This window comes from Mugil cephalus, chromosome 16 (assembly GCF_022458985.1).
Source record: "Mugil cephalus isolate CIBA_MC_2020 chromosome 16, CIBA_Mcephalus_1.1, whole genome shotgun sequence".
NCBI lineage: Eukaryota > Metazoa > Chordata > Actinopteri > Mugiliformes > Mugilidae > Mugil > Mugil cephalus.
The window spans coordinates 10,638,627-10,655,852 of NC_061785.1; the positions used below are offsets into that span (position 1 = coordinate 10,638,627).

General features: G+C 42.7%; 1 protein-coding gene across 1 annotated transcript in view; it reads right to left on the reverse strand.

Annotated features, from left to right (window-relative positions):
• The window catches only part of tanc2b (tetratricopeptide repeat, ankyrin repeat and coiled-coil containing 2b), a 143,537-nt gene that overhangs the window by 94,240 nt on the left and 32,071 nt on the right, over positions 1 to 17,226 (reverse strand). The window contains 1 exon segment of the mRNA XM_047608809.1: positions 10,077 to 10,181. Within this exon segment, the coding sequence (XP_047464765.1) occupies positions 10,077 to 10,143 (67 nt within the window). The 5' untranslated portion in view covers positions 10,144 to 10,181.

Genomic DNA, 17,226 nt, shown 5'->3' on the forward strand with positions numbered 1-17,226 from the left:
AAGAAACATGCTGCTGTGGTAATTTATGAAATGGTCTGGGGTACTGGGGCACAGAGAAGGGGATTCTGGGTAATAATAATGGCATTGTACTACTTTAATGGTGGCACCTTCACCCGGCCTTATGTAATGTGACTGTCAGCCACTTTTCATTCCTTATTTTTCTCATAGCATGTACAAATAAATTCATCTTTTATTCAACTACCCTCAATTTGGGCTTTTAACCACAGGTTGTGTGGTTAGAAGTTGCAGCCCTCAACTATTCTGTTAAAATAAATGTAAGATATAATAAATTTCATACAAAAACTTCTGTTTCCTGCTCCTGTACGACTCAATCAGCAAGCCACGTTGAAGGCCCATCACGTTCCACGACCACAAAATAGCGCCAACACGAAGAAGGGAACACAATATGTAGGTCACAGTGACAGCAGCTGTCAAACATCAGTCACAATTCAGCCATTAACGCGTCCCCTTTAATCAGGCTATCAACCTGAACACAGGCGACATCCAAAGCATGACACTGAAAGACACAGCGACCACTCTCGCATTACATTAAGCCAACTTAATCGAGCCGAGTCGAACACGGATATAGAAGGAAAGGCCGCAGAGGGATAGCTGGAAAGTGAATAGAACATGAGGCAAGGGAAGGGAAAAAAGGACACATCGAGTTACCGCGATATTGACGTTGTGATCAGAGGAGGAGGAGAGGTTAGACCAGGCTCCTTTACCCACGCATCATTCTACCCACTCCCTGTTGCTAGAACTGGAACGCAGCGCTCCCTTTTACAAAAGAGCTGCATGGGGGAGACTCAGTCGCGGACTATCTTGTGCCGGTCTCCATTTAAATGTCACCGTACTTCAGCACAGCGAGCGAAATTACTCAAAGAACATTGTGCGAACGAGCCCGTCAAACTCCTGGCAATGTCACCGTCAGTGGGATATTCAAGACCCCGCTGAGGGCAGTCTCGGAGCTGATGGAACATGTCTCACATGAGACCCATTTTAGAACATGCATCGGGCCTTTTTATAAAGAGTTATGATGGCAATCAAGCAGGAACCGCTGAGCACGGAAGTCAGACTGGCGGCTCGACAAACCGACAGATGATTCTACACACCAGAGTGCACTAAAGCAAAAAGCCATAAGAGGATGTGCTTCACTGTGATTATTGCGACGATGGTTATACAAAGGGAACAATGTGCAGCTGAGTACCATCGGCGGCAGTGAGTACCGCTTATTGCAGCGAAGAATGCACTTGGCAGTATTGTTATTTTATTCAGCCGATAGGGATAACCGTCTCTACAGCGTCGTTGAAAGTAGTGCAGGTAGAGGAAAGACCACATAAAGATGCATTTATGATGGATCCCAGAACAGCTATGACAGAAACCAGACAGGCATCCATACTTAACCACATTTGAGGGAAATAAGCGCAATGAATCTGCTTGATGATGCACCCGTATTGCAAAACACAGCGGCAGTTAATTCTCCAGTCAGATGCCATTAATTAGATGCTCGCACTCATTTAATGTATGCATGTCACGAGTTAAACACCAAGTCTGTTTGCCACTGAATTATGCCATGCATCAGTACACTGAACTACTTTGCTATTTTAAGTTATAAAACCAGATGGCGACGTGCCTAAAGCTTACATTTCACTCACATGTAACACTTGTTGCATTCTCTTAATTTAACTTCTAATTACTCCAGTCAAGACTTTAAAGTATGTGTAGTTAAATTCTCCATAGAAGCAGATGTGGCATCTAACATCTGTTTTTTTTTTTGTTTTTTTTAACCATCTGTAGTGCTCATATAGGAGGAAATCCTATTAATTAAAACCTTGTTCTTGGCGTACCTGATTAAATTAACGTATATGAACCTGTGAGTCTATTTCCGTCACTTGTTGAGGGTGGCTATGCTTCGCACCGCGCTGGAGTGCGTGCGTAACGGTCAGAGCTTTTTCATTTTCTCTGGAAAAAGCCAATGTACACATGATTTACTTACTCGAAAAGTGGATTTAGAGTTAAGTTGGAGTAGGATCAAATATGGCTCCCTGCCCCGACCATGACTCCGACAAAAGGACCGTAGGCAGAAGAGGGTTTCAGGCGGCCGCATTCTTGAGCTTGGAGGGTTTAAAGGAGGTCGTTCAGTAAAGGCGCAAGAGGTGGCCGTGACAAGGGTGGTATGTGCATCAAGTGGCTCCACTGAACCGTAATGACGGGGGCCCATAAGTGCCTCCCACACTCCACAAGATAGGAGAGTGCCACGGCGTGACACTTCGGGCACGGCCGTCCGTCTCTCAGCCCACCACCCTCTCCACGGACTGTCTGCCGTCTGAATTGTCTCTGACCTCCAGCGCACTTTTTCCGTTTTGCCACAGCTTTGTCGCCATGGTTACCCAGTGATGAGGCCACAGGTGCCCGCTGATGAGGTCGGACGCTTCGGGGGGAGGGGAGGCCCGCGTCGCCCACCTGATCAGGGCTGGTTATATTTCCTCTGACCTCTCTGACGGCGCCCGTTCCGTGTTGTTTTTTTTAGGAGAAGGCTGAAGTGAGGACTAATCACGTTGACACTCATTAAACTTTATGAATGATAATGACTTTTCTAGAGGGAAGCACTTCCTGGCAGCCCCCACGATGAGGAAAAACGCCGATGCTTGTATCCACAAAGGCATATCGACGCAGGATCAGACTCTCCACGTAGCATTTACACTCCGGCAGACAGTCTGTGGTGAGGGCACAGTCAACACTGCACACAGGCACCGTCGAATGTTAACAGCTGAAGGAGGAAAGCTAAATGACGCGTTGCAGTGAAGCTCAAGGAGGCCGCAGACACCAGACTGTTGTTCTTAGTAAGCAAAGGTCAAAGCTCCCCTTAACAGCTGCGGACCATATTGATGCACAGGCTCATTGTCTGCTTTGGTGGCTACAGTCTGTGCTTAAGCTGCATCCTAATGCTCGCATGGAAAGGGAATTATGAACATATAGAGGCGAGTATGAGACGGTGGGAGACCGCAGAGAGCTGCAGGACGCAAAGTACCCGTGGGGCGGTGCCTCCGCTGGGTGAAGTAAGGGGATTTTTTTTATGTTTTTTCGAGCACATTAAGCCACAGTGCCGGGCTATCAGTCAGTGACTGCCACTGAATATAGTCCATTCAGCACCGGGCCGTGTTTCATGGACTACTGCTGACCGGTCCCTTCGGGGTAATTTCAATATGGCTGCAATACAATCTGAAAGAGTTCCAGGAGGGTTTGCTCTAATGTTTTTTACTGGGCCCCGTTTTTTTTTTTTTTTTTTTTTTTTTCCATACACTGCATGATTTATAACAGATCATTTCACGGCTTTGCAAAAGAGATTTTCAAAATAAGTGAGCAATATAGTTTAAATAGTGAGTTACGTGACAGCGCTCGCTTGTACTGTGAGTGCAATGGTTGAATAGCAAACGTCTGAATTCACCGCACATCATCAACCCCACAACCACTTCTCTTTATTCTGATTAAATTAAATGTCCTCGACAAACTGAATCAAATGAGTTTTTTTTTTATTAACACTGAATTAGTTAGTGCTCACTAGTGGTATCGCTGCGAGCTGCACAGCAAAACACAACTGTTCAGTATAGTGTGTCTACTCAGACTGCTCTTATTATACTCATTGAATAGGTCACTTTAGCCATCATAGCAACACTCGCAAATGTAAATATCTTGTAAATGAAATATCTTTGCTTTCTGGGCTGTTGTAATGAACTGCAATATGTGTATTATCTGAATGGGGCACATAAAGTGGTACATGTGCTATCTCTCTGCAGGTGCACCGCGCTCCCGCATGTTCACGGGACCTGGTTCACTGAAATCCGTCCATTCATTTTTTTTTTTTGCCTGGGTTCATTAATACAGGAAGGAAGCGGACGTTCTGTGGAGCAGTAGGTGCCAATCTGTCACCGCGTGGAGATCAGCCAGAATCAGCTCATGTTAAGCTGCTGCTGCTCCTCCTCCTCCCTCCTCCTCCTCCTCTTCCTGCAGCCTCTCACGCCTATCAGATAATATTCTACCGGGTCGAATGATTTATTCGTGTGCAGTCACTAATGTTTAATGGATATTCCATAGCTTGCTTTCCACGTAAGTAGCAATATATATGTAAATGCGCAACATGTGCATATGCATTTCCACCCAAAGAACAGACTGCTCAGCAGATAAGATCATAAATGCGTAAGCAAATACAAAAATCAACTAAATAATAAATGAAGCCGTATGCTAATGACCTGCTAACCAGATCTGAATGTAATAGATTTTCCGATCGGTCGACTGGGGAATTGCTCAAGTCCTCAAACTCTTTCCTTTCGTTTTATTCACACAGACACACCAGAAGATTATCGAGATACAGGACATTTGTCTTCTCAGCCTCCCACATCTCGAGTATGGTAATTAAGAGTTGGCTATAGTGTGCAGAGGAATACTTGCAGAACAAAATCATAGCAACATGGTCCTGGAAATACGATGGTGCGCTTAAATGTAAACGTCCACGTACAAAAAAAAAAGGTGGAGGTTTCATCACACAGTTTAGAAAGTATATATCCTACGGGCGAGAGGCTTTACATGAACTTGCTACAAGACAAAGCTCACCGCTTGTCTTTGCTGGAATTACCCAGTGCAGACGGGCTTTATCTGCAGTTTAAGCCTGACAATAACTGCATTTAAACTGCATTAAGCCGGGCTGTTGTGTCACTTCTTCCTTGTGCCTGTGAGCTCAAAGCATGTTTGCTGATCTGATGATCTCTAATTAGATTTCTCAACTCACTGTGGAAAATGAGCCATCAATTAGAGTGCTGTAATTAGGGGGACCGATTTGATTCCTGTCAAGCACCTGCTGCCTTCAGACTTGTCGAGCTACTGGAACTGGAGAGGGGCATGGCTGCGCCTCTGCAGTGAGATGAAATGAGACTCGTGTTTTACATAGAATAGAATATTTTACTCAAATTTCATCTTATTTGGCGTGTCTATTGATCTTTATATATCCTTTACTAACAACTAAAACTCCAAAGAGTTTTCAGCTGTCAGACCGTGAGATATGGAACAATTTAATCTTGCAAGTGTCTCAGAGCTTAACACAGATGAACAGCACAGCACAAAAATCATTATTTTTGCTTGATTTGTGTTTTGAAAGCACAGCATGGGAGCTGCTGGGTGACGTAAGACGATATTTGATGATGGATTTAATTTAAACAACTATTAAACTGCTGTGAAGGCTCTCCCATTTGCTACTTTTTAAGCATGGCCAGATACGAGTGCAGGAATTCACCAAAAATAAAAAACGAATTAACACCATGGATGGTCACCTACAGGATTATGGATGAGCGACTCTGAAGCTTAGTGTCGTGTCTCCAGCTGTCACCATTTTGGCAGTTCCACCTAGCTCGTGGCTTACACAGAAGTGAGCAAGGTGGTGGCCTCCGTGTGGAGCTAGCAACCTACCAGGGAACCAACCTGTCAACTTAAAGCCTTTAGATAATTAAAACAGATCGCTTATGAAAAAAATTTGGCTGTTGATGGAGAAATTAGCTTGTCTGGGGCTGTAAATATGTTTACTTCTCTGTAAAGTTGGACATTTTAACATAGACTCCAGACATAGAAACACAGAACTAGAATTACAAATATAACTATCGTTAGAATTAGATCTAGAACTAGAATTAGAATTAGATCTAGAACTAGAATTAGAATTACAAGTAGAACTAGAACTAGAATTGCAAATAGAACTAGAATTAGAATTAGAATTAAAACTAGAATTACAAATAGAACTACCATTAGAATTAGAACTAGAACTACCATTAGAATTACAAGTAGAACTATAATTAGAATTAGAGTTAGAACTAGAATTGCAAATAGAACTAGAATTAGAACTAGAACTAGAGCTAGAATTAGAACTAGAACTACAAATAGAATGATCATTAGAATTAGAAGTAGAATTACAACTAGAACTGGAACTAGAATTAGAACTAGAATTACGAATAAGACTAGAATTAGAATTAGAACTAGAATTACAAATAGAACTACCATTAAAATTAGAACTAGAACAAGAATTAAAATTACAAGTAGAACTATAATTACAATTAGTTAGATTAAGAACTAGAATTAGAATTACAAATACAACTACCATTAGAATTAGAGCTAGAATTAGAATTAGAGTTAGAACTAGAATTAGAATAGCAAATAGAACTATAATTTGAACTAGAACTAATATTAGAATTAGAACTACAAATAGATTAGAACTAGAACTAGAACTAGAACTAGACTTAGGATTAGAACTACAATTACAATTAGAACTAGAATTGGAAGTGATGATTGGAAATGATCTTTATCGTCAATGCACAGTGAAAACAGTATAAGAGACTTTGCGTGTGCAGCCTTTAAAATATTTGCCACACTCACACATTAACGCCCACATAGACACACACACATCCATACATGAATAAATACGTCAGAGCGTCAGGGGTCAATAAATAAATAAACAAATACAAAATTCTGAGCACATTAATGCACTTAGCCAGTTATTTCTCTGAGAGCACAAAATGTGCAGCACAGTCTGATGTCCATGTCTACAATTTAATTTCAATACACGAGTCCAGTGATGATGATGATGATGACGATAATGATGAATCAGGATGACAATCACTAAAACTGTCTGTTCAGTGAGCTGTCAGCCCGCATGTGTTCACAAAGCCAGTGTGGACATGAAGTGGACCACGGCTAACAAATGTATCTAGTTTATTCTTCTTTCAGATCAAATGAACCGAGTTGAATCTGGGAAAGTGTGCCTCATATTGGCAAGACTGTAAACTGCATATTCCTAAAATATTTATCACATTAAGGCTACCATTCTCGAGTAAATAAAAATATAATAATATCTGCTTCAAGACTGAGCACGTGGACCAGCTGGTAAGCTACATTACATCCATCTCTCTCAGTGCTGATTAGTTATGCAAGACCTCTCTGTCCAGACAACCCCAACCTTTCAACCTCATTTCTCATTTTCTAATCATCCAATGCCATGGACTGAAATTGCACAAGTCAGGCTGTTGAGTTTGTTTCATGTCTAGACCCACGTCTCCACCCCACCTGAAGGCAACGGCAGTCAAAATGTTACTCATAATGACACAAAAATGAAATCCAGTCCTCTATTTTTTTTTATTCACGTGGCAGCAACAAAGTCCTAAAGACTCATATAAAATTCAAGACCATGGGAGGACATTTTTTCTCCCTGATTCAATTTTTGGTTTTCCAGACAGACATGCTTGAAACTGCCGCCGGCAACAGTGGCAGCGCGCCGCTCATAAAGAAAGCCCTGCGTACACACAAGTCTGCTGTGTGTCTTAACAAAAACACTCCGATATCTAAACAGTGCTGCTGCGGTAACTGCGAGACATTTGTCGTATTTGTTTAAACAGCCTCAATCTCGGGGCGTGCGAGATTGTGTGCGTGTGCGTTCTCGAGTGAGCATTCACTTCAGATCTCGGAATTGCATCACTCACAGTATGCTCGGGCTGAGGGGAGGGAGGCAGACTCAACCCTTAACGATACCGTCTGAAGACAAAACAAGCCGACACAATGTCGTATCCCTGAGAGATAACATCCTACCCCCCCCACTCCGTGTGAGACTTGGCAGAGATTTGTAAAATTCAACCCCTACGCAATCAGAGGAGCTTATCTGTGTTATTCAATTTAAAAAATGCCATTCAACAGCTTAGAAACTTGGGGCTCAAACAATTTCTCCAGTGCAGATCAAGGGACAGCCGGCTCATCTGTTGTCTTCAGATTAGAGGGTCTATTCCCCCCTCTGAGCTCAGGCACTCCTGAAGCCAGAAGCTAAATTGTAACCGCATCAAACAGAGAGGACGATCATTCTATCTCGCCATCTCACATTTGATCCAAGGCCATTCCACATATGGGCTCATAGAGTGACAAGTGTTTCCTTTGAGTTCTCCTCCAGCAGCAGCAGCGGCAGCAGCAGCAGCAGGAGTGGGATGTGGGTTTGTAGCGCTCCCTGTCTGCTGCACGCTGATAAGTCAGGGTTGCTCTAATCTGTCCTCCTCACGTCCTTGAAAGGAACTTATTTAAAACACGTGCATGCATTATTTTGAGTCACGTTACGCTTAAGTACATTTTAAGTGGCGGCAGCGTCAGCGCAGCCATGTGTCTGTTGGTACGTACATACGGCGCGTGTCGCATGCTGCAGGAAGCTGCACGATACAGATGTTGCAGCGGAAGGTGACAGATTGTAAGAGCAGCCCTTCCGCGCTGGGATGAGTGGATTCCCCGCAAATTGACAGCGGCAGATATCAAAACACTGGAGGGTACTCCAGTCACGCCCAACTGCTCGGTCTGCGCGCCACTTCACACGTAAATACACAAACACACCGAGAGCAGGAGAGGAGGCGTGTTTGTCAGCAGCAGGTGTACTTGAGGGCTTGAAGCCTCGCAGGGGAAGAACATTACGGCGTGAATGAAAGAAGCGGCGCATGCAAAGCGCGAGGACTGCAGGTGAACGAAAAGGAAACGAAAAGAATTGGGGCAGCTTTCGAGAGAAAACTTCGAGCGTTGAGGGAAAAGGTGCTAAAATGAAATACTGCGGGATATCACACGCCTTACCAAATGAATTCATGCGCTCAAGTCTAGTGGGCGACCAGACAAAAGGCCCTTAGAAGGCAAATTCTCAGACCACAATAAAGACCCTAGTTGTTACAGTGACCTGGCAACAGCCCAAAACTCATTTGATTCAAATAAGACTCACGAAATGAGCGGTCCCAAGTTATCCCAAGTGTTGCTTTTGGCTGGGATTATCCACCAAATCAAAGGTGCCTCGAAAAAATAAAGATAACTAATTTCACAGCGGAACAGAAGAAAAAAAAAATCATTAATTAAATCATGAGTGAAGTTTAAGTCTTTTTAATACCTTCTAAGGCTCTTTAGAGTAAGACTCTTTAAGCTCGGCAGATTCCCCGCGCATGATGCCAGCACCCCACCACGAATCATAAAACCATATTTAAATATGACATGCGTGTGAAAACGCCGCAAACGCTCGAGGTTCAAGCTGGCTGCTCAAAGTGTCCCAGCGGAAACTCTGACGGCGTAAAAACAGCTGCAGCGTGTGTCGAGTTTGCAACGCGGGTAAATTAACATCGTGCCTTGTGCTACAGCTCTGATGGTGCAGTGCAGGGGACGATCATTAAGCAGCATGGTTTCTATCTCTTTGACGAGGGAAGGAGTAGCGGTGTGGTGAAACAAACCTGCAGTGCAAAAAAAAATAATAATAGTGGAACCTACACCAAGCTGGAGGTAAATAATCCAATTAGTCCGTGTCCAGATTAAGGAAAACGTGAAAATGCAACTGTCTTTTTCAATGGAACCAGACGATATGAAGGTACAAAGTGACACCAAACACTTGGAACAACCCGCTACCAATCAAAGTCTAGCTGGGCTCAATGATGCTGGGAATCGTCAACCAATCCAATGACCTCAAGAAAGGACCAACCGATGTCACGCCTTAGCAGCATCAAAGCAATTTCCCTTATGGATGAATAAAGTCTAACATCAATGATAGTGACTCGCCAGCACTGCAGCTGGTCAAGCTTGACCTGTAACCTTCTCACCTGTACTCTGAACACATCATTAGATGCTTCATTTATTAATCAGTATACAATACTATCAAGGACGGGGTCTGATCGATGCAAAACTAGCTCAGACTCCAGACTCTACAGCCAGAGCCTTGAAAGACTGTCTTCAGGGACAAGAAGAATGAAGATAACATCTTGCAACAGATTACGTGAGCCTCACAGTTTTCTAAAATCATGGATCTTGGATTACATGAATAGACAGAAGACACAGATTGAATACAAAACAGATCTGTAGCAAGTTCTCCAAGACGTTAGGAAGAACCTTTGCGCAAGTTGAGGAGAACTAGAGAAAGAGTGGTCTCATAGTATGAGAAAGCTGTCCTGCTTATTGCAATACACCCTGAAGACTAGCCAGCACCTTCTGCGTGCCGTCAGGCAGATGCGTCATTGTTTGCGGCTGGCGCGAAAAGACAGACTCACCACTGCTGCGGCTCTTGCGGTTGGCCTTCCCTCCCGTCAGCAGCATCTTCAAGCTGTTCCTAAACATGGCTGCAGCAGATGCCGTGGACTCGACTACAGAAAGATCTGTTGGAGAAAGAAAAGACAAGGCGTATTAATATTTTCGAGGGCACTTGCGGCATGACCAGCTGTCTGCCGTGAGATCCAACCGACCCAGTTAGCAGTGAGTTCATTAGTTTGAAACCTTATCAGGGATGTCCGAGCAATAGTGCAAAATCCTCAAGACAGGAGAAGGGGGAAAAAAAAGAGAAGCTTCAAAAGAAGTTAATGGGTATTATGTGTCAGAAAACTGCAGGGGAGGAAATCCCATTCATGTAAGCTCAATCTTATCTGCATCTTCAAAGTGGGAGATCAAATACTTCCTTGTAATTAGGGAAGAATAGAAGGAAGTGCCAGTGGTTTTACTACACTTCCCGAATATGTTTTCATTCAGACATTGGGGTTGAGGTGGCGATTGGTTAATGGCTGAAAAGCTGTAAATTGCTTTCCACCACCATAACAAGGCAGGTGACAAATTCACACAAATTAAAACAGATATGATCCACTCAAAGGTGATACTGAGAAAATGTATCTGTATATATTGTTATTTTAGGACTACAGGTGGAAATTTTAGTTGTCTATTAGCTGCCAAAAACTTTTGAAGTATATACATCAAATGCTTGTTTTTTCAACAGTAATGGACAGCTTTCTTTAGCTATATTCTTTAAGCTATATACCAGGGTTTTCAATGTTTTTCAGGCCATGGAAATAGGCTCTCTTTGAACTTGCTGCTGGAAAAAAAATATATATATATATATAAAATGTCTAATCAACCAAAGATTTTGAAACTCCCCTGCAGTACCTCCGTGGATCCCCTAGGGGTCACGGACTTCCTGTTGAAGACCTATGATATATACCATCACAATAATAAGAGTTAAGGGCTTTGAAACAAACAAACAGTGGCCCTGAATTCCTTCTAAGGCACAATTATATTAAAGCAGAGGAAGAGAACAGCAGAGAACCTCAAGCTGGTAAACGACGTGGATACATTGATGGAAGGATGGCATTTCTGTGTGTTTCATCATCATTTAGACATGTGAATGGAAACTACTGTGTAATGGTTATGCAAAATGATCAAAGTCAAAATTATGTAATAGCAGGCATAGGTGTCAGGACAAGAACATCTATTACAGAAATTGTCCTCCCATTGAAAAACAAACTGAACATAAAGCAGATTTCAAGCAAGCACGCTCTGAAAAATTAGGTCAAAAACAGCGGTTCTTTAAAGGAACACTTCAATAGGGAAACACTAACAGCGCAAATAACCATATTTACTGCCAGTATGTAAACATCAGGGTCTGTAAAAGGGGTGAACTTTCTATAAAACTCACTCATTTAAATTGTATTAAGGCTTAAAGATGCATGGCCACTTTGAGAATCAGGTGGGTGCCTTCACAAGTCTCGACTTGTCTCGTCTAGGGGGGCATCAAAAGACTTTCCACTCACACTGTTACCCAGTAGAGATGTGCGATACCACTATCTTTCCTTCTGATCCGATGCTAAGTATTACCAAGGCTAATATCCCGATACAGATACAGATACCAATACCGATATCGATACTTGTGTATATGAAAATTCTGACTTTAACAATGAACATTTGTGAATGTAATTATGAAAAATGTGTTTTATACCTCTGTATAAGAATGACACAAGCTGCCAAATGTCAGACTTCTCTTTCATCAGAGCAATCTGTGCAAACCAACAAGTTAACTGAAGATCTGAGCAAATCACATTTGAAGAAAAAAAAAAATCTCTCTCAAACAAGAATGAAAATAAGACCAATCGCTCTGACTTGAATTGATATAATTCTGTTTGGACCAGACAGAGTGGTCTTCAGGGGAGAACTTCATTCTTCAGTTTTTATCATTTCCCATTTCATGTTTTTGTTAAGAAACTACAGCATGCTGACATAATATATGTGTATATTCCTGTGATGGGCCCTGTGATGCATTTTCACTACATACCTGGATGTTATCTGCCTCTTTGAAGGGCTTCCACCATAGAGATTTGTCTTAGATGTGGGGGCATTTCCCTGTGCTTCCTCTGTCTCACACTTTTTATTTCTTTAGAATCGAGTACATATATGGTATGATAAAAGTATTAATATTTCTTGTAAAAGCTGACTTCATATTGATATTTTGATGTGGAGATTGATTCTAAAAAAATAAAATAAATAAAAACACACCTAGATCGGAAGTATCGATATTTCTGGCTCGATACGCACGTCCCTATTAGCTAGAAGTAAGATGGCGACGTCCGGAGCCACCGCACTGAGCTTCAAAACCTGCTCTCCAAGAAACAAATGGGAAACGTTGCAGGACATTTGTCCATCTTTATATTCTTGCAAGTATGACGCACAGTTACATTCAGTTGTGTTGATTCGTTTCAGCCACGTCCGCTCCATAACCTTCGCCTAATATTGTAACCAGCCGTCTATTTTAACCCAAAGCCCGATCATTCCTTAACACTAATCAAACAACAGGGGAAATGCATATACTCAGTGGGCTGTAAGAACACCTGGCTTGCTCTATCCCACTAATTCGACCCTCCGTCTCCCCACCCCAGCTAACCGAACCCCCCAAACAGACATCACAGCAGATATCTCGGAGCAAAAAGCACGGCAGCAGATGTTCTCCATTAGACGAGAGTGACTCAGCAACGCCCAACAGACAAGCTCCAGCTGAGGAGCCGGCTGTGGACCAAAACAAAAGAAGACAAATTAAAAAGAGGAGGACACGAAAAGCTCTCAGAAAGCCTCTACCAACCAGGCTTAAGCCATTTTTTCCCCACCACAGTCAAAAGTCAGCCAGGATCATCAGGGACATCGGGGGAAATGGCAGCAGTGACGGAGAGGTGATATAGTCAGGTGGGATGAAATCCAACCTCTTTGACTTTAATAATCAAAACTACAATGTGGAACATTTGTCTCCCCAGTCTGACAGTTAGGAAAATGACTTCCACATACAGTCCCTCGGTACGACCTTTTCTCTACAGGCTCCCCCAAGGTAATCCATGTATGTCGACACTGTTGATCTTTACTTTTTGGACTATAATCCTTCAGCTGAACGTTTGTTTTATTCTGATATGGTTTAAACTTTTCCCTGGATGCTTCCAACAAGGTTTCCCTTCATACTCCTAGTTCCTTTCCCCCATCTCTATCATTATGGGTGTTCCACTATTGAAGTTGGTTGACATAAAATGCACCAGAGCATCAACTTAAAACTACATTGCAGAATTCCCAAAGATCTACCTAGAGGTGATTGGCTTAATCTGCTTTTCATAAAATCAGTTGGTCTCACACCATGCATATCTTAAATAGGGACTGATTTAATACCAATTTTTTTTAACATATGGCTTTTGTCAGTTTTGCTTTTTCTTCTGTGAACGATTCTCGTGATGAAGTTGGACTCTGACAACCTGAAGAAACCTCATATCAGGAAAATGCGTCTGAAAAGTGTGATTTCATCTCGACTCTATCGTCTCAACAAGATTGAAAGCTGAGTGCGGCCCTGTCAGTTGCCAATTTTGAGTTTAGCTCAAGTGAGAAGGGAGAAGAAAAAATAAGAGAGAATGAACATGAACTGGAAAAAAAAAAAAAAAGGGAAGAAAGAAAGAAGTTGATTTGAACAACAACAAATATACCGAGGGGGAAATTGAGGGGAGCAACTGTAGCTGCCAAAACGAGAACATGCCAGACATCAAATCACTTCAGATGCTTTCCAGAGACACCTCCAGCTGTGTTTGCCATTTGATTTGGAAGAACGTGATCGGCGATACCCTAACCAAATGTTTGAGTATTCCTTCTTTTTTAAATATTGATTTTAGAGGCGGTTATCTTCTGCAGCTGCACACTTTTTCCAGGACCAAATCATCTTAAAAGGTGAAAGAATGAAGAGGAAAAAAATCTTCTTTCTGGGCGAGCGTCATCTCCTGCAGCCTTATAAAACAGCGTGTTTAGATGAAGTCAAACTATGTGAGAGAAAAATTGAATTCTGACACGGCGGGATAAAACAAACAACTGAAGCACCGGATTCTCGTTTCCAGTGTTCACATCTGTCGGGTCAGGCTCGTATTAGGAAGCCTGATCTTGGCGTTGCGTGGACTAAGCAAAACCTACCAAACCTAATCATGTCCAATCTAACAACATTTTCAAGTGAAATAATAAACATCTTTCTGGCTGCAGACCTCCATGGATACTTGGAGAAGTGTCGGCTGCAGTGACTCATTTGACTGCAGTTACATTTCCTCTCCCCAGTCAATAACGCTGTCAGGAAATGTCCACATCACTGGGCTAGATCAAGGCCAATGCAAATGAGGTCTGTGCCATCGCTTTTGATGAAAGCTCATATCTACCAGTTAAGTGCGTATCACAGCTGCTAATAGCTCGTAAATGCTCATTCGGAGGGCTCACCGACAATAATACAAATGTTTGTTTGACCTCATTTGCCGCGCACAGCCACAGCGGCACGTTCCCGTACATAAAAAGAAAATGGTGTGAATCAGAGCGTCTTCGAGGAGACGGCTGACATTTCTCGCCTGTATCCTTTGGCCCAGATCCTGATGCAACCACTCCGTACTATAAACATGTTGTCAGCACCTCGCATGACTTTTATCTGAGCTGAGGCAGCAAATTGGCGCTACAATGACATATACACGCAAAGGACGTATAATGTGATCATGAGGATTTCTACTACAATTATTTGTGCTAAATTACGCATCACACAAAATGAGGAACTACACCAATGAAGCATAACATTACGACTGCCTTTCTGATAATGTGTTGGTCTCCTTTGTGCCTCCAAAACAGTTGTGACTCATCAGAGAATGGACATGGGCCTTCTGAGGGTGCCCTGTGGTGTGTGGTAACAGAATGTTGTTAGTAGGGGTCTTAGGGTTGAAGGGAGGGGTCTCTGGGGATCAGGCTTGTTCCTTTTTTAGGCTGCATCCTGCTGAGAGTGTCATTGCTATGGGGTAGTTGCAGCTTGCGTCTAAATGGGTAGTACACGTCCAAGTAACATTCACACGATGTGATTCCGCACAAAGTTTTCCCAGCAGAACATTGCATTGTGACAAGATAGTCAATGTTATTCACAGAGTAGCAGCAGCATCCTGAGTTGCTAAAGGCTTAGTGTCATTTACAAATGAAGAAGAAACTTGGATGAGTGCTAAAAAATCAACAAGTCCAGATGCATTTTTTTCTGTCTTAAATCAGTGACGTGACAAGATATTTTAAGTAGAATTTCTGCTTTAAACCTGTGAGTCACCTGGTAACCAGTGACGTCATCTGACGTCCTCAAAGGGCGCTCGGAGTCTGGGTGCTCTAGGTCTGTGGGCCCACGCCGGATATCACAGGGGGTGCGCCAAAACTTGTCTGACCTGAGCTCACCTTCATTTTTCTCCTGTTTCACCAGCTTTTAACCAGTATTGCGTGTGTCTTCTTACGAGTACAACATGCAGGGGTTAAGGTACTTCAGCAATGTGACGGATCTCCACCGTGTCGCGTTCGATCGCGATTAAAAAAAAAAAAAAAAAACATCTAAAAATGTTCGAGTACTCAATTGAGTTCTTCCACCAATGGAATGAGAGTAACGCAGCTTTCCTTCTCCAAACTAACATCAGCAGCCAGTCAGAAGTAGGATGGGGGTGGGTCTTGGAAAACTTGGTTGAGATCCAGCTGCATCTGATGCTGCATTCAAGACAACATGGGAAAAAATTAGGTCTGAGTCGTCAAACTCAGAAATTACTGCTTCCAAAATAAAAATAACAATAATAGCTGCTGAACATATTTTAATGTTCATTGAATGGTAACAATATACCTGTAACGTGAACGCTATGATATCAGAAGTCTAAAATTTCCGAGATGGAATAGAGAATTTCTGAGTATCAATGAAGGCATCATCTAAACTGGCGTTATTAAATGTTAGGATGTAATTTTTGCAGAATATGATCTACAGTTGTTTATGTATAAATTGAAACTGGGTCAAATGGTTAAATTGCTAATAGAATAATTCCTCGAATGAATTAGCTTGAAAGGTTGGGAGCCACTGCTCTAGATGCCACTCCACATCCGCCACTCGCTCGGATGTGCGAGCTAACTTCGTTTTGAAAGGGGAAAATGGCATAAGATATCACGAACGAGGATACTCGTCTTACTGGATTCTTTTCCCCCAAATGTGTCTGCGACTCGCTCACAATTTATCCTGCTACATATAAGCTCTACATCTCAGTAGGCTCTAAAAACCCAGCTTCATCACACAGTGTGGCACACTCAGAGAAAAGTACTGCCTGATGTTACTACAATTACCATCAACACTAGATGGATATATGTTGCCTTTTAGCTGCATGTCCCTTTTTCGTAATGTTTGCTCAGCTTTACATAAACATAATGGAGGGAAAGAACTAGTTAAAAGCCGGCTTAATCACAGCAGTCACTACAGCTGCCTTATGATACAGCGACACTAGAGATGCTTACACCTACCAGAGGGGGTAGATGAAAAGCATTAGTCACCACAGAAGCAGCAGAGCCAGTTCAAGGTGACTGAGCAATGACAAACAGCTCAAATGACTTCGGCGGAGTGGGCCGACTGGAATAATCCAGGTTATTTATTAAAAGCCATTTTCACACTTTTAATTGCCATCAACAGAGACGTGTTTCCCTGACTCATTTTCTAGCAAATGTCTTCTGGGAGATGGCGTCAACCGTCGTCGGAGTGAAACAGTCCAACAACAAACGATGAGAGGTGGATTTATCATGCTGAACAACACGAGCGGCTCCCTCCGTCTAAAAATCCGCTCATTGGCATGAATCGCGCGCTCTGTTAGAGACATGATGTAGACGGTGATAAGAGAGCATGAAGTGGCGTCAGGTCAGACCAATTGGCATGCATCCTCGTTTCCCCGAGACACGACGCGCAGGGGCGTGGACGCGCAACTTCACCTCAGCGTAAAATGTGAGCGGAGAGCATCTTATTACGTCTGGTTCGGTTAGCCTCGAGGCCAGGAGGCATTCTGTGATTATAACAGTAAATCTTAAAAAGCCACGAATGCTGCGACTTCATTTGAGAGCAGCCGA